The sequence below is a fragment of the Anolis carolinensis genome, chromosome 1 (assembly GCF_035594765.1).
Source record: "Anolis carolinensis isolate JA03-04 chromosome 1, rAnoCar3.1.pri, whole genome shotgun sequence".
Taxonomy (NCBI): domain Eukaryota; kingdom Metazoa; phylum Chordata; class Lepidosauria; order Squamata; family Dactyloidae; genus Anolis; species Anolis carolinensis.
Window position 1 is genome coordinate 160,827,383 of NC_085841.1, and position 24,540 is coordinate 160,851,922.

The window sequence follows — 24,540 nt, forward strand, 5'->3', positions numbered from 1 at the left end:
TGCAGGACATAAATAAAATGAAGGATGGATTATAACCCTAAGTCTTATTTGATTTTATAACAAGATGTACACTCCCCAAAGCTAAAATATGAGTGTGCACATTATAAACAACATTATGATTTGATTGTTTTTAAAACAATATTTTGTACAAAATACTGTTTTCATTTTTAAATGCCCCAGAATGTAGAAAACCATCATAAAATGTGCAAATAATCTTTAATCTCACCCAAGAAGGAGAAAACTGAAGTGTTTAGTGTCTCTCACATGAGAAAAAAACAAGCAAAGGAACTGTGGAAAACTGAGTACACTTTGGTTCTACAGTGATTCAGGTGCAACTTCTGACTTGAACTCTAAAAATGTCAAGCTGAACTGATGCTTCTGATATGGCCATCATTCAATCACTCAGGAACAGATTTGCTTCACTCCAACTCCACCCATACAGGACATTTACTTCTTTAGTTATGTCCATTTTCCTAATTTATCTCTTTTAAAGTGGATATATCCTCTATTTCCCAGATATCAGAATCGAGGCAATGGATCAAATAAGCATAAATATTTCAAATAACAATGCCACTCTCTAATTTATACACTAATACCATAAAATAAACAGGTGACAATGATGTGCATGAGTTGCAGTTCAGCACAAGGGCAAAAAAAGCAAACACATAGCCAGATACCGTAGTTGCTAAAGTAGCCCTAATCTCAGGCTGGCACAAGTTTGAGACTCCTTCTACACTGACATATAAAATCCAGATCGTCTTCTTTGAATTAGATTATATTACAGTGTATACTCATATAGTCCAGTTCAAAGCAGATAATCTGCATTATCTGCTTTGATAATCTGGGTTATATGACAGTGTAGAAAGGGCCATAGGCTGTAAATTCAATTTTTCAGTGGCTGAGTTTAATCACCAAACTACCTTTGAACACACCTGGTTTTGGAAGCACAACAGGCTTTACTAGCTGTTGGATTAGAAGAGACCAACAGAGAATATGTGAGGCTAAGAAAGAATCCTGCTAGAAACCTTGGAGAGACATTGGTACCAGTGAATATTAAAAACATGAAACTAAATGGACCAGTGATCCACTTCCTACATTTCTGAATGTTCACTGTCAAAGCATTTTACAATGCTGAGGTATGGCTATGAGCACACCTGCAGAAAAGGCTCTAAATCAGGTTGTGAGAGATGTTACACCAAGTTTGTATGATCCCTAGCCAAGGTAGTTCATAGATGTGGCTAAGCCACATCTCTGGAGCCACACTGTTCCCATACCAGCTCTGGAATTGTGGCTTCTTTTCTGAGCTACCTAAGGCAATGCCTCATGTAATATAACTGTAGGATAAGGCAGAAGAAGGGGGATCTTAATGAAGCCACCTTTTAAGCCATTTAGAGCTCCAAAAGCTAACATGAAATACCTTGAAGTAGCCCTGGAAAGACATATGCACACACACTTCTAATACCGTGTTTCCCCGAAAATAAAACAGTGTCTTATATTAATTTTTGCTCCCAAAGATGCTCTAGGTCTTATTTTCAGGGGATGTCTTATTTTTCCATGAAGAAGAATTCGCATTTATTATTACTGAACAAAAAATGAACATTTATTATATACTGTACAGTAGTTGTCATCACAAACCAGCATAACCAGACAAACTGTGAATCCTATCAGGAATTTCTTATTACTACCATTATTTCCATGTGTATGGTACACACATTTATTGATCCTGCATGCTCTGGTGTTCTGTTCGATGGGCATGCTTCCAAACAAAAACTTTGCTAGGTCTTACTTTCGGGGGAGGTCTTATATTTAGCAATTCAGCAAAACCTGTACTAGGTCTTATTTTCTGGGGATGTCTTATTTTCGGGGAAACAGGGTAGTAGTAACAGAATTAGACTGGACTAATGATCTGACTCAGGAAGTTACGATTCTACCATATTCCAACTATCATATGGAAGCACAGACAACAAGCATCCCATAATCAAATGTGTTTCCTTATTGTACTGCCTTTCTTGGCCATTTCACAGCATTTGACTCAATGCTGAATGGTCCCTGTTCTCCAATCTTAAATGACCATGAATAACATTTTGTAAATTTAAAGTCTATATAAGCAACCCCTCAGTGAACCCAGAAAACATCTATGTCTGCATGAATACTTCCTGCCTTTTAAGCATTATTAATTCCAGAGAGGGAAAAGTTAATTAATTAAACCCACTAAAAGACTCCAAGGACTATTGTGCAAAACAGTCATAACAGAAAAAGCCTCTTTTAATCCCCTAAAAATACAATTCAGGGCTTCTTAAACTTTGCCCAAGAAATATGTCAGCATTTGCAAGGCTTGGCAAACAGGCTGATTTCCCTTTTTGTGGAGTATAGCTGAAGCATTTTCTGCAGAGTCCACTATAAATGCTGCACATGGTTGCTAACAGATTTGTTTAAATGTCTGGATGGTGCTCAGTGGCCTTTTACTGTTGCCAACATTTTCATGACCCCAAAATTAAGTTAAGGGGATCACATTTGGGGTTGGGGCCCATAGTTTAAGAAGCAGTGCTCTAGATCTTTCATAGCAATCACAGGTTGGTAAAGTACTCAGAGTACCATATGGTGTTTTCAGGGGTATTTTTGTCATATCGGACACACTGTAACCCAGGAATTATGACATTCCCCATTCTAAGAAGCAGCCACAGTGTGTTGACATGCTAGAATGGCTGGATCCATCCATGGATCCATTGCATCCATGTGGCTATAGTCATCATGTGTCTAAGCTACCAGAACATAGAAAGAGATCACCAGCGTATTTTAGTAGGTCCTGATTTCTTTCTATGTTCTGCAGTCATTCCAATACATACCAATAGTCTTCCAATGTTCAAGAACATCTCAAAATCTCATAAGTAAAACAGTACACAGTGACTTTAAAAGAGCACAGACAGAAGCTACATTTCAGGAGAATCTCAGTTTTTAAAATACTGATCTCATTTAGTCATTATTGCTGTTGCTGGTGCCACCTAAATAAGCCTGTCTGGAAATTTAGGGCATGCGATGTTAATTCCTGCAGGGAAGACAAGCTTTATAACCCATATAATGTGATGCTGCTTGGGTAGAGACAGAGATTTTATGGTGGCAAAAAAGATACTCTCAGACATACTCAAGGAATTGCTTCAGTGTTTGTGCATAGCCTTGACAGGTGTCAAAGGATTCCTCTGTAGTTTAACAGCTTTATGTATGTCAAGATCTATTTTAGGCTTTTTAAAAAAGGGTGCTTTAACATTATCATTTTAAGTGTCAAAAAGAAATTCTTATTATTCTCAGAATATTGCCATCAGCAATGTATGTATTTCGGAGTCAATGAATATGGCTCCTTCTTCATTAGCCGTTCCATCCTCAGTTGGTGAACTGAAGAGAGATTTTGGAGTCCCTTTTAGGGCAGGAGCAGGGAAACACAGCAACATTGTACAACAACTAAGGACCTCATCACATTGAGGTAAAACACAGAAAGAAGGACACTAGAACCAAAAGAAAATTAAAGACAAAAGCTCAAGCACTACCTTCATAGGAGCCAGCTGGATGGGTGTGATGCATGAGGGATCCACCATAGGCTTCGGCCTATTTGCTGTATCAGCGAGTAAACTATGCCACTGTTGAGGCAGTCCTGTGAATTTTTGTTCTCTGTGATCAAATCCAGTGTGTACCCTGTGTTCAAAATTCGACGGGCCAGAAATTTCTATCTTTTTCTTCTTCTTTCCAAACATGGTGGAAAAACCTATAGAGAAAAATATATCAGCATTAAAATACAATATCATGGATGGCAAGGACAAGCAAGAAACTGAAAAGACTTTATGCATCTGATGAAGCGGACTCTTGTCCACAAATATACTATATGTATTAAGCATTAAGGCAGTTGTGGATATCTTCCGCAGATCTTGAGAATATATTTTTTCTCAGTGCCCCTAGGAATCTTATAACCTGCTCAAAATACCCAACTTAGGAGGAGCGGGGAGGCTGCAAGTGTTATGATTGAGCCTCATGGCTCTGTTACTGGCAGACGTGGGCGTAAGACTCCTCGAGAGTCAGATACTCTCGAGGAGCGAGAAAGAAAGAGACTGCGAGATATCTTTGCAGCACCATCTGACGAAGAGTCCTTTGAGGGGTTTACGGAGAGAATGGAGGAGGGGCTGGTTAGCTCGGAGGAGGATGAGATGGATTGGACTCGGGTGAGGGAGGAATTGGGTGCCACTGGCAATGATGGGATGGAAGATGAATGGGGACCTTCAGGATTAGACCCATGGACAAGCTGGAGGGATGGGACGGGATCCACAGCTGGGGATGCTGTGGGGCGTAGTCAGAGGTGTTCCAGCTCTGATGAGGAAAGTGATGAGGAAACGCCCGGGTTAAGGAGGGCAGCTGATAGTGATGAGGATTTGTAACTGGCATAAAATGAGGCTTGGGAGCAATTGCAAATTGCGTTGGGCAAGGTAATCTGGACGAACGCTTGGGATCTGTGTGGGACGCTTTCCTGAAGACTGGTGTGTTTTCGTGTGCTGATACGTAAGTTGTTTTGGAATTTGGGGTCAGACAGCGGGAGGAATTGTGTGGGCTTTTGTTTGTGCAAACTTGTGCTTAATCTCATTAGCTTTGACCTTCCGTCGTCTTCTTGACGGACGCCATCTCCTGCTTTGGATTTCGGACTGAACTGACCACGGCTTGACTTCCCCCTACTCGGACTTGGTGAAACTACAAACGTCTGCTTCTGGCTTGAACTACGGAAAGGAACTGGGTCTACTCTACTGCTTCAATCCTCGGCTGATCTGTGTGTATTGGAAATCTTGCCTGCTGTGTGGAGGAGTGACTCAAGTTACTCAAAGCACAGTGCTGGCAGCAGAGAGGAATCTGCTGCCAATTAATTGCATTCTTTTGAACACTTTGTTCTCCGGCTTCTGTTTTGTTTATCCCCAGGCTGAAGCAAGCTGTTTTGTTTTTACCCGGATTAAACTCCGGTTTAATCCGGTTTATCTTTTGAACGTTTTTCCTTGCCCCTTTTTGCTTTTAAAGGCTAATACTGCCTGGCCCTTGTATTTTACGGGCACTTTGAGTTCTGTTATCCAATAAACTCTGTTATCTTTGATCTTGTGGCGTTCTGTCTTTGACAGCAAGTATTTACAAGTTGACATCTAGATTGGATTTTTTTTTCAATATAAGGCAATGAAAGGTGGGCCTTATCAGTAAATTAAATCGTCACTTTTTGAGATTTCCGGGAAAGGGGGTTGAAGATAATTGTGGGGAAAAGAGTGTTAGAGCTTTAAAAAAGAGGTTTGAAAATTCACAACAGGTTTAAGGTATCACAAGATTCTTAGTTGAGAGATCCTGGGGTCCATTCAGTCTACCCAGTTATAGCACTATGGTTCCACTGCATCCTAAGAAATCATGGCATTATAGTTTGGGAAAGCTCTGTGGATGAGGATTCAGCTCTTTCTTAAACTTCAAATCTCAGGTTTCTGTATGATGTTGCCATGACATCTAAAGTAGAATCATAGTGTTAAAGCTTGTAAACTGCAATGGTCCCCAATTATAGACAGCTTTAGACTGTTAGATTCCAATAAATAATTTAAAAGTAGGAGTTTTCCAATGAGATTTATTTTAATAGGACTCCTCCCAAAATGGCTGTTCCTAGTAGAAAAATATATCTAATCTATTGTGGCATTACCCCACTTATCATTCTGTTAGCAGGGCCAATGGCCAGGGATGGAAAGAGATATAGTCCAACTACGGAGATGGAAAGAATATTGGGGTTTCAATATTCGGTAGAAATTTCATGCTGAGAGTCACTGCAAGACAAAGCATACCTTGTCCCATAAATGTATATATTTGCAGGCTCCATCTATGTTTTGTACATATTTTTGAAAATGAGGATGGTCAAAATACACATATTTAAAAATATGCACAGACACAAACAAATGCATATAGAAAATGAGGGTGCATTCCGTTGACAGAAGAAAAATAAACTGCTTGCAATTTTTACAAGGAAAAGATCAGATGCAAATAAAGAATAATTCAGAGAGACAGAAGGAAATCTAGACTGAGAGCTATTCATACCTTCAACAAACACCAAGAGAGACCCCAGTTTGAGAACCACTACTAGAAATGAGAGGACAAGATTACAATTACATGTTTTGTGGGCAGACAGTGTAAGATTTAATCTCTCATGTTTCCATTTGAAATATTCAGGCAGCAAGGAAGACCTACTTATGGGACTTTAGAGGGTGGGGATTCTGTAGCATGCTCCCATCAACATCTCCCCACCAACCTCTTAAAAACATTGGCCCTACAGAAATCTATGGCTGGTTCTCTTAGCATTTTTAAACATGTTTTGGAACCTTTGTCAACAGGCAAAATAGACTTTGGATTTGCACTTCTAAGAGATGGGTGTTGAACTTATTTGATCCCCAATCTCCATGCTCAAAGTTTCTTTTAAGATTAAACAGAAAAATAAGATGGGGGTCCAGCCATGTTTAATGAGCTCAAGGAAAGACAACTGGCATACAACTAGTCCCCCTGTGTACAAATGAAAACTATTAACTGCCTAGGTTATACAAAAGATGGCAAGAATCCCATTAAGCAGTTACAAATATGTAAGCTAGAGTTACACACTTCTAACTGAATTGAAAGACATACCTGTGTTAGTCTGAATTGGTATGCAATGGGATATTGTAGCATCCTTGAGGCTAACTGAGAGAAAGAAGTTGGTAGCATAAGCTTTGCAGACTTATGTCTTCATCATCAGATACATTTAATGAAGTAGACTTAAGCTGGACAAAGCTTATGCTACCAACTTCTTTCTCTTAGCTTCCTTAGCCTCAAAGGAGCTACAGGGTTCCTTTGCACACTTGTGGCTATTTCATACTCACAATCCATATGTAGGCCCTAGTTTAGGGCCCCCAATTCTTACTTAGCATCAAAGTCCCCCAATTCTTACTTACCAGTCAGCAGCCTCTGCAGTCTCTGGGCATCTGTTTCTATGCCAGTCAGGAGGACAGTCCTATCCATCCTTGTGCAAGTAATTTCCAACATGTGAGGAAATTTCTAGAAGGGTCTTGCTTCTGTCTGTTGTTCCAAAGACCATTCACGAGAAGGTCTTGGGACATCAGTCAGTAGCTTTCTGATCAACAAATGAACAGATTCCCATCAACTTCAGTGGTTGCTGCCTGGCAAGTGGGGATCGAGACAGGATACACGACATAGTACCATAACTAAGGAACTTATGAAATCATATCTCCTTAACAAGATTCTGGCTAATATCTTGAATAATCAGAAAAACAGCTTTTTGATTACTTTGAACTGCTTTCCTAAGAAAGCTTTATTTTTTTAAAAATGCCTACCATCCATGTATGAAGACTTGCAATCCATGTATTGCTGAATCTATGAATTTTGAATCCACCTCTTTCATCTTTTCCACTTTTTTTTAAAAAAATCATATTTTCATTTAGTCTTGTTTAAGTGGCTTTTATCACATCAGTGAAAATTTGTATGCAGTTTTTATTTCTACAAAAATAGTTGTTGTTGTTTTTTTTAAAAAAAGATCTGTCTGATAAGCAATTTTTACAAACCTAATGCTGTTTTCCCCATGTGAGGTAATGGTTTGCAATTATTTTTATTAACAACACACACTTTAGAGATCTATATTTTAAAATTCAGAAAATAGGAATACTAACAGATATTGCCGTTGAGATACTGATTCAGGAAATAATCAATTTTGCAAAGTCCCATTAAAATATAAACCACAAGAAATGTGCATCCCACCTTGAACTTGGTGTTGACTGTCCTTGTCATATTACTGTTATCATTTTAGATTGTTGTTACTTAATGGATATTCTTTAATTTAATTTTTAATAATAATAATAATAATAATAATAATAATAATAATAATAATAATAATAATAATAATGGCAGGGTAAACAAATATTTGAGGTAAATAATAATGATATCTTTGGAGCAAATGCCACATCGGTTTTAGTTCCTGGTAATTGTGTGAGAAATGAGATACCTCTTTCTCGTTACACTGACAAATGTACTAGATTCTTTATCAACTTGTGGCCTTGAAACAACTTTAATCACTTTGTTTGCCATTCTTGTTTTGTTATTCAGTTGAACTGAAAATCTGTTAAAGGCTACTCATGTACTACTCCAAAGCTTTAGAAATCAAAATGCAACTCCAGAACCTGGAAATTCAGATGACAGCTCTGCAGGTCTGCATGGGGAACTAATTTAAGAGATGGATGGAAAAATAGGAGGAAAGACCATTATAAACAATGATGGCAAGACAAGTGGGGAAATTGAGGGGGCATCCAGGTTTGGCAAGGCTTAGGACTAACTGATGTAGTTATAGGGTTATAGCTATAGGGTGGAAGTGAGGGGAGAGATGAGGACTATGACCCCCAAATAAACATTTCATGCCAATGAAATTTTCCTTCAATCTCCAAATTTCTAGCATTGTAGAGAATGAGCTATTATAAACCATTCACATTGGTTTACTCACAACCATTTTATATTAACTGTGCTTGCATTCCTTTGGCAATGTTTCTCCTTTTCTTTGAGTTTCTAAACTTTATGTCTAAACACTCAAATGAAGTTTTAAGTTACTGTAATCCTAGAAATAAGGGAAGGAATGAAAATTTCATTGGAGCAGAATTTTTATTTGGGGCAACACATACATTATGTCCCCCATAATATTCTGATTAAAGTGGCCAGAGGAGAAAGCTGTTTTGAGAAGACTAATTGTCCAGACCAAGTCTAATTTGAAAAGAAAGCATCAAATGAAGTGAGAGCCTTGAAGTTGCCCATCAGTACTTAACACCTGTAAAGCAGACTGAGTAGGAATTAGGCTTGTGCAAACAGGTTAAACTGCAATCCGTTTTGGTGCCCTGGATTTCGGTGGGGGTCCCAATCTGTTTTTCGGGAGCCTCCCAAATTCGAGAGGATAGACATCCATTTTTGGTCCAGGAAGCCAAAAGATTTATTTTCTATCTGGCTCATTATGTGGGAGGGACTTCCCAGGCTCCCCTTCCCATCATTTTAGGCATCATTTGTCCTTATATCCTTCATTAAGACCTAGATTAAAAGCATTTGAGTTAAGATGCCACTCTTTCTGCGATCCTTTCCTTTCTGTCTGTAGAGAAGACTGGGTCTAATGCTTAAAGCTTTTTCAACTCTAGAGGAGATAGGCGTTGCAGGTGTACAGGTTGCTCCCTCCCTGCAGCATACAGTTTTCCAAGGTAATTTAAGGAGTCTTTCCCACTTCCCAGGGAAGAAAGAACAATCAACCTGGAGCTAACCAACCCTGGGCTTCCTTTAAAAAGCTCTCTCTCTTCTCTTGATTTGTCATATACTTTGGGCTTATACATTGGGCTCCCAGTGGCTGCCTCCCTCATACACTCAACTTGTAAGTGAAGGCAGCTAGTTTTCGACAGCTACTGTTCTGTTGTGGCCAAAAAAAAAGGTCGAGGCTGAGCCTTTGTAGTTATGGCCATCTGAACAAACTGGATCAGCTGGATTAGCCAAAAGGAACAGGCCAAATCAAATCTGTGCACAAGCCTAGTAGGAACATTACCCACCTGGGACTCATCTACACTGTTGAATTAGTTCAACTGGATGCTACTTTACTGCCTTGACTCAATGCTATGGAGGTCTGGGAGTGGAAGGTTGGCAAGACACTGGCCTTCTTTGGCAGAGAAGACAAAAGACCCTGCAAAACTACAGCCCCCAGGATCCCATAGTTATATGCAATGGCAGTTAAAGTAGTGTCAAACTCCATAAATTCTGCAGTACAGATGCATCCCAGGCCACAGCTGTCCCACTGTACTGACAGAAATATATGGGTTTTAAATTAAAATGTTTGCCAATCTGTCTCTCTACATATGAGTTAGTATAAGCCCAATGTATGACAATCTGTGCCCTCTTTGAAGACATGTTTCTTCTTTTGGGAAGTTGAGCAAATAAGTAGCCATGTGAGAATTCCACTGTACCACATTGAACCAGACTGGTGAGCCAGTTGGACTATAACAGCCTGAGTAGGGAAAGTCTTTATTCTGGAATAAAATGTTAAGCCAAGGCATGTTGTAGACTGAAGGCCACTTGAGCAAAACTGTACTATATGGAGAGACAATGAAATAGCAGGAAAAGAAGGGGGAGCAGGAAATTATGCCTAGAAGCCATCCAGTCATCGGCGGAGTTGAAGGTGACTGGATAATATCATATTCACATTTTTGAGCAGGCACTTCTGTTTTCCTATCATGTAGCTGCCTCCTGCAGAATTCTTGGAAATGTAGTTTAGAGCGAGACCTTTGGAATTCTTAGCTAGAGAGGTCCTTGGCTTCCCTAAACTACAAGCCCCAGAATCCTGCAGGAGGCAGGCACATGATCAAAAGTGGGAGCACTGTTTTTAAAACATTAATGTGATATGTGAGTCCAATATGTAAACACAGTAAGTAGACCCAGGGAGATGAAAATGGTACCAGTTCTGTACCTTCCAGGAAATTGTACGTAACTAACAACAGCAACAGGGGAAAGAAACCAATTTAAAATGAATGACTCCTTCCTGCCACACATACTCACAGTATAATTCCTGTAATAATGATACTATCCTCATATTACATTGTAGTTTGCTTGGAAATAGGATGCACTATTAGATCTAAAATAGAATGGGTTTCCTGTATTTCTGAGAATTCCAGGGAGAATAAGGTCTGCATTCTGAGATAACCGCAAGAATGAAAAGCAAGGATAACACATAACCTCAGGGCTATCTTTATGTGACCATACAAGCCGGCACCAAGGGAAGTTGTACAGTTATATATCTCCCAAGTGTGTTCAGTTGACTTCTGAAAACAACAACTACCCACCATTGTTTTTCTAACAGTGTTTTGGTCACTAACATTGGATTTATGATAACTACTATGCTTGAACTAATGACGGGGTTTCCCGTGGCACCCCAGTCATTGTGACTGTAGTGTCAACTGTTCTTTACCACTGACATGAGCTGATGGGCATTGTAGTCTAACAACACCTGAAGGGTCATACATTCTCTATAACGTAGGAACGTAGAAACTGTAGCCCTCCTATTTTTTTTAGAATACAAGCCCTGCCATTTCCAACCTTTAGTAATTATAGGTAGGCTGTTAGGAATTGGCTGTTAGGAATTGTGGAAATTGAAGTCCAAAACACCTGGAGGGCCCAAGTTTGCCCATGCCTGACTGATTATTAAGTTGCACAGTAAGAGATAGTGAGGGTTAAGCATGTCCACACAAATTAAGTACAGACACTTGTCAAGTTAATAAGGTTTTACTTCCAGGTTCATCATGGAAAACACCCTGCTTTCACTACCAAACTTAAGTTTTTAATGTCACTTACATTTACCACATGTCCATGCAGGGCAACTTCTGAGATAAACACAATTTTCTATCTAGGAAGGGAATGATGCAATCGACAAATCAATCAGTCACAAGAGAAATATCAACAGCTATGATTAAGAAGCAATACCACTGTGAATTCAGCATTTCCTAACTGTAGAACTTGTAAAGAGCCCCTTCTTTCCTGGTCAACTAATAAAAAATTATCAGTGACATATTAGATCTCAAAGATGAACATATCCCAAATGGATCCCAAGACTAATAGCTAACAATGAGCATTTCAAATAATAACAGTTAGAAAATGCATACCTGGACAACACTGAGCACTTGACCTAGTTATTACTGTATTTACCCAAATCTAATGAGCATCTTTTTTTTGGCTTAATCGTTCAACCAAAATTGAGATGTGCATTAGATTTGATGGCACAATACAATTGTGTGCTAAAAAATGTCTTTGCTCCTCCATCAGGCTGAAACTAGTGAACTCACCAGCTTCAGGCTCATGGTGGAGCAGGGGCTTTCCTCCCCAAGCCCTTTCTCTTCATCTCCCAACTTGGGAGACATAAGAGAAATTGCACCCTTTTCCATCATTGGAAGCTTTGTTTTTAAAGAAGGGGGCTAAGCGTATAGCATCTGTTAACATATACATTTTTGGTCATATTACAAAGAGTGAACTTTTTGCTGCTGCGCATTACAATAAATACTTTTTTTACTTTTAAGATATTGAAAATTGAGATGCACATTAAATTCGATGACACATTAGATTCAAGTAAATACGGGAAATAAATGGTTGTCTTGAGTGAATCTCTCTCTTTCAGCCTTGAGTCACACTATCTGCCTCAGGGAAAGGGGTTTTGCTTTTTAACTCACTTCTTTTCAGGGAAAGACCAACCTTTTAAACTCATTTCGCTCAAGGGAAAAATCTCACTTTTTAACTCACTTCTTCCAAGAGAAGCACATGCAGCCGTCAAATCCAGGTGGCTGCATAGTTAATGGCAGGGATGTCACCATCTACAGAGTGAAGCTCTGCCTCTGATGATACTGATCGAGGTGACCAAACTCCCCCTGTAGTGACCACATTCCCAGTGACCTTCTTTTAATACATTTATGCCTAGAGTTTCTGCAGGCTGCAGAGAAGCCCTTTGTATGACACATACGGCTCATGCACCACATTCTGCTCTATATCCATGTCTTGAGAATGACAGAAACATAAAGATTCTCAGTAACATATCTTTTTTTTCAGAAATTTAATTGTCATTTGTGTCTTGGAAGAAGGGAGGTAAGTGTGATTCCCCTCTCCTATGCTTTTGGGGTACAACTTGTATGAAACTGATGCATCGTGCCAGCATTCCCAAACAAATAATAAATAAACCACAAAGTGTTGAAATGGTAACACTATGATTTTTCTTGAACTGTCAGGACAGGGTTTCACATAGTAATAACTACTCTAGACCACTGTTGCCTTTTAAATCATATTATTAAAGTAAGGAAGTAATACACTCTTGGTTGCTGTATGTCTTTCGGGCTGTGTGGCCATGTTCCAGAAGTATTCTCTCCTGACGTTTCGCCCACATCTATGGCAGGCATCCTCAGATCACAACCCTGTGATCCCGGCCATGAAAGCCTTCGACAACACATTAATACACTCTTACAAAAAGAAACTTGTGGTACACTTCTATGCAGTGCATAACTTTGGGCCAAGGATAAGGTACATCTATTGGAATTCATCCAAAATAATTCTTGACATTATTTTGGTGCTTCTCTCCTCAGCTCTTGCTATTTTATGCCAAAGTGGACAAGTTGTGATTCCTGTACACATTGTGGTATATAAAATGTTTAAATATTGCCTGAATATTCTTTTTGGTGAATCTGGGCCTTTTCTTAGGATTCCATATACTAAAATGGGCAACTTTTAAGCAGAGGTTGGATGGCATCTCTCAGGGGTGCTTTGAATGTGATTTCCTGTTTCTTGGCAGGGGGTTGGATCGGATGGCCCAACTCTAGGATCGGATGGCCCAACTCTTCCAACTCTAGGATTCTATGATTCTGTGTACTGTTCATGAAAAGGGCTCATTCCTTCCTCAATATCTCAATTTTCTGAAATCCATCTTACTGTTATAGTGTGAGATTCTGCTAAAAGATAAAACAAGCTATTATGTATGGATTGGCAGTTTGATAGTGCCAGTGTTTTTGCTTCAATAAGGCCTCAACCTATTGAAAAAAAATGGCTTACCTTATATTTTACCAACGTATCTCAAATATATTTATATTTTTGATGAAGAGGTATGCATTCACAACAGTGCTACATAATCTGTTATCACCAGTCTTGGAGGGAAGCCATGAAAAGGAACCTTTATCTGAGATACAGCATAGACACGATGCGCAACATGAAGTTGAATATCTGGAACACATTCTGCTACATTACAATATTTACCCAACTATCAAAGAACAATATTTGAGCCAACACTTACTAAAAAGCTGAGATTTCTACACCACACAGGATTGAATTGCTTGCTCTAAATTTCTGACAAAGACTATGAATATAAAAGCATTCTTTATCCATAACTTTGTACCATATTTATTTGCATCCTATATTTTTCTCAGTCCTTGGACCATCACTGGTGATGATAAATTATCTCTTCCACACCATTTTTATTTCATCCTCACAGCATTCTTTATTATACAGAATAGCTCCATATTCTCAGGATTGGTACCTACAGTGTCATTAACCCAGGTTAAAAAGATTCTAGGCATCTCCTACGTAAGTCTTCCAGTGCAATTCTATGTTACTGCTCTGCCAGAAGCTGACCCTAAATTCATGCTGGAGGACCTAGAAATGCTAGAGACATTTTCTCTCTAGGAATTATTTTAGGTCTTCCAGAGTGATTCCATGGTATGCTTTAGCCAGATCTTTTGGTTTTTTTTTAAATAGTGTTTGCAATTATCTGTGGTTTTGCATGTCCATGGAAAGCCAAGGAATGTATCCCCCACAGATATGATGAGTGTGTGAAATTTACTGCACTAAAATGAACAATGTATGCTGTATATTGGCATAGCTTAACTCAGTGGCATAGGCTTTCATAACATAAGAGTTCCTGGTCAGCAGTTTCGGCATAATATTAGAAAGAGATTGCAGGGTGCTGGTTACTCAAACTGCTTTGCTTCTGAAGTTTTGCACTGCTATCAACCAACACCTTCTGTCCAACTGGAATTTCCAGAATACTTCTACTATACTTAACAAAAATATTGGTGGGTATTACAGATGCTGCTAAAATATTGTCACTGAAGCTATAATGGGTGGAATCCTTTCAGGTATAGCAAGCATCCAGATTCTTCAAAGGTCATGCTTGAGCAGGGATTGAAGGCAAGAAAACAATTCTTGAAAGCTAAATCATACATTCAGAATCTTCAGGTTACGAATGAAATAATTACATTTACAATCCTCCTTTCCTTAATGAGTATAAAGTGTTATTTCTTCCTCGTGCTTTATCATCACAACAGCAGCAGCCTATGTGGTATTGTCATGCTGAGAGAAAGGGCCCTGGTCCAAGTACATCCACTAACTTTCATGGCTCTATGAGGACTTGTACCAGGATCTCCAGAGCCCCACCCCTCATAGCATTTAAGTGTAAAATCATGTCCCAAAGGCTTTGAGGGGATTGGAAGATCAATGGCCACATAGGACCCCTGAGGAACACATGCAGACTATGAGCCACATAATTTCCATTTCGGCTTAGCTGAGGAATAGCATGCACAATCTCATATCTGATTTCCCTCTGCAGATTTGATGACCACATAGAGAGAAAAGATCTTGTTAGGGCATGCCTAAACTCATTTTCCAGGCAAAAACATTTTCTAAGCTATTCATTACCCTATTCCAACCCCAATGTCACTGTAGTCAATGTAATATGGTGAGAAGAAAACATTGACACACTTCCAAGCTATCTGAGTCTTGCCATTGTCAATGTTTCTTCTAAAGCACACAATACCTTGTTTATTGTTGAAAATGCCTTCACTGGTCACACCACAGCACAGCAGGGTGTCTCGGGATGGCTGGCCCATGAGAAACATCTAATAGAGATGCACAATGAAATAAATTCAACTGAATAAAAAGCAAAATCAAAGACAATGGGGAGTTGTATAGCAGAAATAGTAAACACTGGCAGAGGAACACCAAGGAAACACTGTTGTCATTTGGGGGAACATTAGCCTTCCCTGAAAGACACTTTTGTATTCCCTGTTGTAATGCACCAAATGACATAATAGTAAACATATCCTATAAAATAGGACCCCCTCCCCCCGCCTTATAAATAAAACCTTCTGTCTGAGGTCAGTGGTACAGCCAGTCTCTAGATTGTGGCTTCCTATCTTGGGTCTACAAATATTGTTGGACTACATCTTCCATCCATCATCAAAATATTTATGCCCCATCCTGTTTAAAAAGATCTCAGGATGGCTTACAAATAGCATTAAAACAAGTTGAACAGATTAGAATAATATAATAATTGAAATAAGATAAAACATATTTAACTCAGTGAGTTAAAACAGATTTAGTAGATATGTACAACAACAGTATTTGTGATGAAAAAATGTGACCCAAAAGTCTAGATAAACAACCAAGGTTTAACATCAACCCTAAATGAGACAAGTGTTGTTGCTAGTCGGGTTTCCATGCATTACATAGTTGGGATGCCCTGGCAGAGGTCCCTTCTACACTACCATATAATCCAGATTATCAAATCAGACAATCCACATCATCTGCTTTGAACTGGATTATATGATTCTACACTGCCATATAATCAAGTTCAAAGCAGATAATCTGGATTTTATATGCCAGCATAGAAGAGGGCTGGGAAAGCATACCAGGCCATTAGCCATGCTAACTACAACATCTGTAAAATGAGATTCAGGATTGTGTGGGGGTACAAGTTTGGGAGCCACTGCTAAAATCATTGATAATGTTTCTAGATTTCTCACACATGTGGGTCTCCTGACTCTTACCTGCTCCATAAAACCATTACATTATGCAACCCAAATCTACAGCACTAATTTATCTGACATCGGTCTCCATAGTTTACATAAAAGCATGTGGAGGAAATGATGGCAATTTCTCCTAGTAAAGAGTACTATCTCCACCTCTGATTTAGGAGTGAAGCTCACAGCATAACAACTAGATGTATACTGTCTCCACACCAAGCAAAATAACATCCTGGGTGCAATCCAGAGTAGTCTGCTTTGGATATACCATGGGAGCACCTCAAAGTTGTTTAAAAGTCTAGATAATTGGCTAGGCTGAATTGTCACCAGTTCTCTGTTCTCCTGGTTGTTGTGAGGCAGTTGTTAAAAGAAAGGTGGGAAATGTAACCATCTGCATGCGGGGTCCTGGACCTTTTGGTACCCCCATTCTCTCTGTTGCAGATTCTGAAACTGCACAGCTAGAAAAATACATGTGTCACCATTGTTTCAACAGCCAGAAGCAGCTTCCCAATAGAGCTTTGTTGGCAATGTCACAATGGTGAAGTCAGAATGAGATGCCTACCGTAGCCATGGGATCTCCAGAAACAATGTCACCAGCAAGGCTCTGTCAGGGAGCTGCTCCTGGGCTGTGAATCAGTGGATCTTTTTGATATGAAAACTGTGGATCACTCTGGATCCAGCCTGGTTAATTTATCCACACAGTAAAAGCACAGAGGTCACTTTAAACTTTCCCGGACTATGGAATAGCATTAAAAATGGGGGAAAGTGCTGCTGCTGTGAGACTGGACATGTGTCATTTGGACTGATCACAGTGAATTTAAAATGAATACACATTGTTCACTTCAGCCTACCTAGCAAGTTTGGCAGACCTAGTTTCCACAGACATATCAACCCTGGATTTGGTCTTAGCCATTTTGGACTGAAGAGAGAAATGTGAGCAGGCAAATGCTCTTCCATATCCAAACAAACATCCAACCACTAGTGAAACTACCATGCTTTGGAGAGCATTAAATATTGGAAATGGATCATATAAATGACAAAACTACCAGTACAGTGGCATTGCGAAGGTTGATGTTTCCTTGTATAGTAACTCATGGTGTCACTCCTATGGGCCTCTGCAGTACCAGACCATATCACAATAACATAGCGAAAATACCAGAATTTTAAGAATTATTTATAGCCCTGCCCCTCCTGCATCCGTACCTTGACTCTCCTACCAGCATTCAGTGAAACAAGAGAGGAAAGATGTTCATTCAGCATTACCTGGCTGCTTTCCTTCCCTTCTTATCAACCTCTCTCCCATTCCCCTTTGATTATGCTACCTGGTATAACCTACATGTTAGACCAAAGATGGTTGTAAGACAGAAAAGTTATTTTCTTCTTAATGTCTCTTTGTGAGCCATCCATCCAATAAGCCAACTTGGAGAGCCAAGGTTGGACTAGCAAGGTCTTTGATCTGATGCAGCACAGTTCTTTTTCCATTTAGGAATGAATTTTCCCTCTTCAAATGAAGCAATGAGTAAATTTATCAACTTTCTCTCTGCTGAGAGAGAAAGCTTTGACAACATAGTTTTTAAGGTGATTTGCAATCTGGGATTTATTCTAAACAACATGGTTGTTTTGCACAGAAAACAGCACTTTTGGCATAGGAAACAGCATTTTGTTTACAAATATTCTTATATTAATGGTATATTTCAAAAAATGTTATTTTCTGCACAGAAATTCTTTTTTCCTACTAAAACAACCATGTGCAAATTTTTGCATGGAATAAGTCTCAAACTGTAAAAACTCTTGTCATTCCAGGATTCTTCTCATTAGCATTCTTAGACACTCATGAAACATATTTTTAAACTCTTTAAACTGTCACCTGTAGACTCAACCGGTACAGGCCAAACACAGATTGACTACCTCAGTGATGCCTAAACCACTGCATCTTCAGCCAAATCCATATTAAAGGGACACTGACTATGTATACACAATAGGTGTCCATTGTAATTTGGAACTGTTCCATTATCTGGGCGGAGGACACTAGGGGCTGCTAGGGGGTAAAAGATACTTTTATGAGGGGGAGTTGAAGGAGGAAAACCATTTCCTCTGTTTTTGCTGCATTTTTTCCCTTGCCCCCTTCCCATATCATAAAGGAAGGGGGAGGGGAATAACAGAAAAACAGAGGAAATGGTTTTCCTCCTTCAACCCACTCTCCACCCTCATAAAATTGACTCCTTCTCTCTCTAGTGCCTCCTAGTGACCTTTACCAGGATAATGGAACAGTACCTGTATTTTATTAGATTTATACTGCTTTTTCAGCACGGTCAACTATCTTGGTCAACATAGAACATTTTATTTCATTTTTTCAAACTATTTTGTTCTAAAAATTACAATCAAATTTGAGATGCAAGTCTACAGAGAAAAAAAAACTTCATTGCCTTTAACAGAACTTATTCCTAGGCATATATATGTATTTATTTTTCTTTATTTACATCCCGTCTTTCTCCCAAAGAGGACTTAAGGCTGATAACAATAATAATAATAATAATAATAATAATAATAATAATAATAATAATAATAAAACTTTATTTATAACCCGCCACCATCTCCCCAATGGGGACTCGGGGCGGCTTACATGGGGCCATGCCCAGACACCATACAATATAACAAAATAAAACAATATATCATAACACAATATAATAGTACAAAAATAATCATATACGTTACAACATAAATCAGAGCAGACAGGGCGGGCCACATGAACATTTAATTAAAAACTCGGGAGAGAGAGGCATATAAATAAAGAGAACAGGGGTATAAGATGGAACAGTCCAAACAGTCCAAAGGATAAAATCCAAGGGGAGTAATCAAGAAGTATATAACATTTACTCCCCGAAGGCACATCGAAAAAGCCATGTTTTTAGATCTTTCTTAAAAGCCAATAAGGTGGGGGCTTGCCTGATCTCAGAGGGCAATGAATTCCACAGTCGGGGGGCCACAGCAGAAAAGGCCCTCTCTCTCGTTCCCACTAGACGGGCCTGGGATAGAGGCAGTGGCGAAAGAAGGGCCTCCCCGGATGAGCGGAGGGATCGAATAGGTTTATAATAGGAGATACGGTCACGAAGGTAGGTGGGTCCCAAACCGTTTAGGGCCTTATAAATGATGGTATTCACCTTGAATTGGGACCGGAAGGTGAACGGCAGCCAGTGGAGCTCCTTGAACAGGGGAGTAGATCTCTCCCTGTAGCTCGCCCCTGTAATTAATCTGGCCGCCGAGCGCTGAACCAATTGTAGTTTCCGGGCCGTCTTCAAGGGAAGCCCCACGTAGAGTCCAGTCTAGAGGTAACTAAGGCATGCACCACCGTGGTCAAGTCAGACTTCACGAGGTATGGTCGCAGTTGGCGCACAAGTTTGAGTTGTGCAAAGGCCCTCCCGGCCACCGCCGACACCTGAGCCTCAAGCGTCAGCGCTGAGTCCAGAAGGACCCCCAAACTGCGGACCTGTGATTTCAGGGGGAGTGCAACCCCGTCCAGGACAGGTTGCCACCCAATACCCTGATCCGACGCGCGACTGACCAGGAGGGCCTCTGTCTTGTCAGGATTGATCCTCAGCTTGTTCCTCCTCATCCAGTCCGCCACAGCGGCCAGGCACTGGTTCAGCATCCGGGGGGCTTCCTTGGATTCAGATGGAAAGGAGTAGTGGATTTGCGTGTCATCTGCGTAGAGATGGCAACGCCCTCCAAAACTCCGGATGACCTCTCCCAGCGGTTTCATGTAGATGTTGAATAGCATGGGGGATAGGATAGACCCCTGCGGGACCCCACAGGTCAATGGCCAGGGGTCCGAGCAGGAGTCCCCCAGCTTCACCATCTGGGAACGACCCCCCAAGAAGGACCGGAGCCACTGCAGCACAGTGCCACCAAGCCCCATCCCAGAGAGCCTCCCCAGAAGGATACCATGGTCGATGGTGTCGAAAGCCGCTGAGATGTCCAAGAGAACCAGCAGGGTCACACTCCCCCTGTCCAGCTCTCTGCGGAGGTCATCCACCAAGGCGACCAAAGCCGTCTCGGTACTGTGCCCAGGCCTGAAGCCAGACTGCGAGCAGTCCAGAAAATCAGTGTCATCGAGAAACTCCTGGAGCTGCTTGGCAACCACCCGCTCCAGCACCTTGCCCAAAAATGGGAGGTTGGAGATTGGTCTGTAGTTGTTACAAATAGATGGATCAAGCGAAGGCTTTTTTAATAGTGGTTTTACTACCGCCTGCTTAAAGCAGGATGGAACTGACCCCTGAACCAAAGAGGCATTTATTATGGTCACAAACCAATCCAACAACCCATCTTTGGCCAGCTTGACCAACCAGGAGGGGCAAGGATCCAGAGCGCAGGTGGTCGCCCTCACAGACCCGAGAATCCCCTCCACGTCATCAGGAAGAACAAGCCGGAAAGAATCCCATAAGATCGAACAGACAGGTACCTCGGTTACCTCCTCTGGAACTACAATTAAACTGGAGTCTAGCTCAAGGCGTATCTGAGCAACTTTGCCTGCAAAATGGTGAGCGAAATCGCTGCACCTAGTTGCTGAGTCATCGGGAAGCCCCTGTGCCTCAGGAGGCCGTAGGAGCTCCCCAACAACTCGGAACAACTCCGATGGCCTATTGGCCGCAGACGCTATGCGGGCAGTCGTGAAAGCTTTCCTGGCTGCTCGCAAAGCCACGGAGTAAGCCCTAATAGCGGCTTTAGCCCGTGCTTGGTCAGACACATCCCGAGATTTCCTCCAGATGCACTCTAGTCCCCTCCGCTCACGCTTCATCACGGCCAGCTCCTCAGTGAACCAAGGAGTCGACGTGGCTCTACGTAGCGAGAGGGGACGTTCGGGAGCGATCGTGTCCAGTGCCCTTGCCAACTCCCTGTTATAGCGATCAGCCAGGGCATCGACAGGGTCGCCAGTCTCCAAGACAGGAAGATCCCCAAGAGACCTCAGAAGTCCATCCGGATCCATCAGTCTCCTGGGGCGGACCATCTTAATGGGTCCACCACCCCTGCGGAGGTTAGAAGAAACGGCGATACTTAAACAGATCAGATGATGGTCAGACCATGACAATGGAAGAATATTTTGCTCTTCCACTCTGACTGTCCCACCGTCCACAACAAAAACAAGGTCCAAGGTGTGTCCTGCCTGATGTGTGGGCCCAGATATAATTTGAGACAGCCCCATGGTTGTCATGGCAGCCATGAAATCCTGAGCTGCTCCTGTCAATGTGGTCTCAGCATGAATGTTAAAGTCTCCCAACACTATCAGTTGTTGGGAGACAAGAGCCGCATTGGAGACCACTTCTGCTAGCTCAGACAGAGAGACTGCTGGGTCGCGGGGTGGACGGTACACCAGCAGAATCCCCAAGCTGTCTCGGGCTCCCACCTTCAGGAGAACACACTCGAACCTCGGAGATTGCGGAACGGCGCATCTGATCAGGGCGATGGACTGCCTAAAGATCACCGCAGCTCCTCCTCCCCGCCCCCCAACCCTGGCCTGTTGATGCACCCCGAAACCTGGAGGACACAGCTGGGTGAGATTCACACCTCCCAGCTCATCCAGCCACGTCTCGGTGATGCATGCCAGATCCGCCCCCTCATCCAGGACCAAATCCTGGATGATAGCTGTTTTACCGTTGACGGATCTGGCGTTCAAAAGCAGGACCTTGAGGTTGGGGGGTCTGTCCTGAAGACTACCGCACCTAGACCTCTCCAGGGTCGCAAAAACTCTGTTGCGCTTCTCCCCGGGTCGATAGTGACCGTGCTTTCTCCTCCCCCATATCACCTCAATGGGGCCACCTCCATGAAAGCCTTCTTCCCCCTGATGGATAAACTGGGTGGAATTGCCAGTTGCCGGGACTAGTCAGCTGTCCTGGCAAGGAGAGCCTCCAAGGGTACTTGTTTGTTTAGAGAAGGAGCTTCTCTCCACTAATGGGAGAGAGGGGTCAGTTGATTTATCATCAACATGAATGGGAAGGTGACCAAACAAGCCTGGAGTCTTGTTGTGGGATTCGGAGGTAGAATAAGCATGACTTAGAATTGGGGACTCTTGAATGTCAATACTCAGCCCGATGTCCAAGGGGCGAATCAGTGGGTCTACCAGAACCCTCCTGAGAGTGATGCCCCATTGTTGCAGTTTGGGCCCACACAAAAACAATTTTTCCCTTAATATCTTATCTTCCAAGCCAATGATAAGACGCAAGGAGCGGGTCCAGGATTGGTATTCTCTACAAAGCCAGTCGATTGTCTTGATTCTCACTTCCGACCAGCTTATGGATAAAATTTGTGCAAGAGATACCTGGACTGCTCGCTTAGAAGTCCACCTGCCTCTGTTCAATAACGAGTCTGAAACTTCCACTGCAACCTTGTTTGTTCGTAACAGATGTTGAGCGTTGCAGGAAGTCTCCAAAGATTGTCCGGCCAATTCAGAGGGCAGCACAGTGTTAGACTTCTGCAGGACATTGTTGGTTTCCTTCCCATCCCCCCTCCCCAGACCCATTCCCCCCGATAAAAACCCACCCTCCTCTCTAGTCCCTCTAAGGCCTGGACCGACGACCACCTTCTGCTCCTTGAGCTTAATTTCTCCATGGCCTTCCGGAGTGTTTAGTTCCTCATTTGAGTTAATAAGCCTGGTTGGTATAGTTGTTATAGTGTCTGTAGGAGAAGGGTATTTCACAATCAGGGAAATTCCCTTGAAGAGATGGTCGAGCTTCGCGTTCAGTATTTCCAGCTGCTGCAGGACAGTACCGAACGATTTCCCCAACAGATCGCATAAGTGCGAGAGTTCATTATTGCCCGGAGTTTCCTTCCAACTCATTTCTTATTACCTTCTCGGAAAGCCTTCCTATAGTATGCCACTCTGCTCTTTCAAAATTAGCACCTCAATCCTATAGTCTCTGTCTGTCAAGCTTTCACTCAGCAGTATATCCACCAACATACACAGACCATCAATTCACATTCTAAACCCTCAATTACCCATCAGTAAACTCACGGTACTCTCAAACCTAAGAGATCGCTTCCTATGACATTAATACCAGGTTAAAACCCGCTACCTATCACGGTCAATACAGTTTCCCTGCATAGAGATAAAAAGTTTCTCACTCCCGACTCTGTAAAACACACATACACAAACACATACACACAAAAGGAGGAAAAAAAAAAAGGCAGGCAGCAGACTATGAGGATCTTATAAATGCTGCTTAATACAAGTCCACCCAGTTAAAGATAACAACCACAAACTTTGAACAATTTAAAACAAAGCAAATGCAAAACTTTAAAACAATTAAACAATACTGTATGTGTTAGGTTAAAAATACAGTAAAAATACAATAAACACAATTAAAATACATTTAAAACACACAAACAACCCCCCTCCCCCGTCCCAAGTCCCACTCACAACTTCCCCAGCAGCATTCCCCCTTTTCTTCCCCAAATGCCAGCTGGCAGAGAAAAGTCTTGATGTGCTTGCGGAAGGCCAGCAGGTAAATTAATATAAGAATGCAATCCATGCTTTGAATACCGACCCGATTTACAAAATATTAAAGCCCAACTCTGCATTTTTAAATTGATACATTTAAAATATGATCCGCTGTGCCATGCTAAGCAATGCAGCATGCACTTGCTAGATCTGGAAAACTTGTCACTATTCATTTTCCTGGCATGTGTTAGAAGAAGAAATGTTAACGTCAAGGTGTCAAGGACATGAATGGTGATTTATCGGGGGAAAGTGTGTGTGTGTGAGAGAGCACATACAAAGAGAGGATAATGACTACATGTATGCAAGTTGCTTATGGCAAAAATCTATACCAAAAGTCTGAGATTTATTTCTGCATTAATGAAAGTTATTAGCATTAATTGAGCCTTGTTCAAATTGGAATGATGAAGATATAGTTGCTGCAGAGGGGTGAAATTAATTTGTCTTGCATTCTGTAAAAGTCTTGAAAATATACCCAGACTGCATCTTCTGTACAAAGTATCCAGAACAGTTGATGGAAATTAGCACAGCTTCACTAAAATCACTACATTTACATCCATGGAGGACTCTCATGCTTTGGGGTAATTTCCCAAATTATAGCTTTCCATCTTTCACTGAACCAGAAAACAGTAGAGCTGAAAGAAACAAGCCACGCTGATCTGCTCCAATGCCCTCAACCAA

At 41.4% G+C, this 24,540-nt stretch overlaps 1 protein-coding gene across 8 annotated transcripts in view; it reads right to left on the reverse strand.

Moving 5' to 3' along the window:
• Positions 1 to 24,540, reverse strand: part of pak5 (p21 (RAC1) activated kinase 5) — a 173,785-nt gene that overhangs the window by 65,851 nt on the left and 83,394 nt on the right. For 5 of the 8 annotated variants that reach the window (XM_008116114.3, XM_062957625.1, XM_008116108.3 and 2 more), the window contains one exon: positions 3,543 to 3,757. In XM_008116114.3, coding sequence (XP_008114321.1) covers positions 3,543 to 3,746 — 204 coding nt within the window. In that variant the 5' untranslated portion in view covers positions 3,747 to 3,757. Of the gene's footprint in view, positions 1 to 3,542; positions 3,758 to 15,382; positions 15,465 to 24,540 lie in introns of those variants that run through there. The other 3 variants (XM_008116081.3, XM_062957637.1, XM_008116130.3) reach the window with 1 other exon arrangement.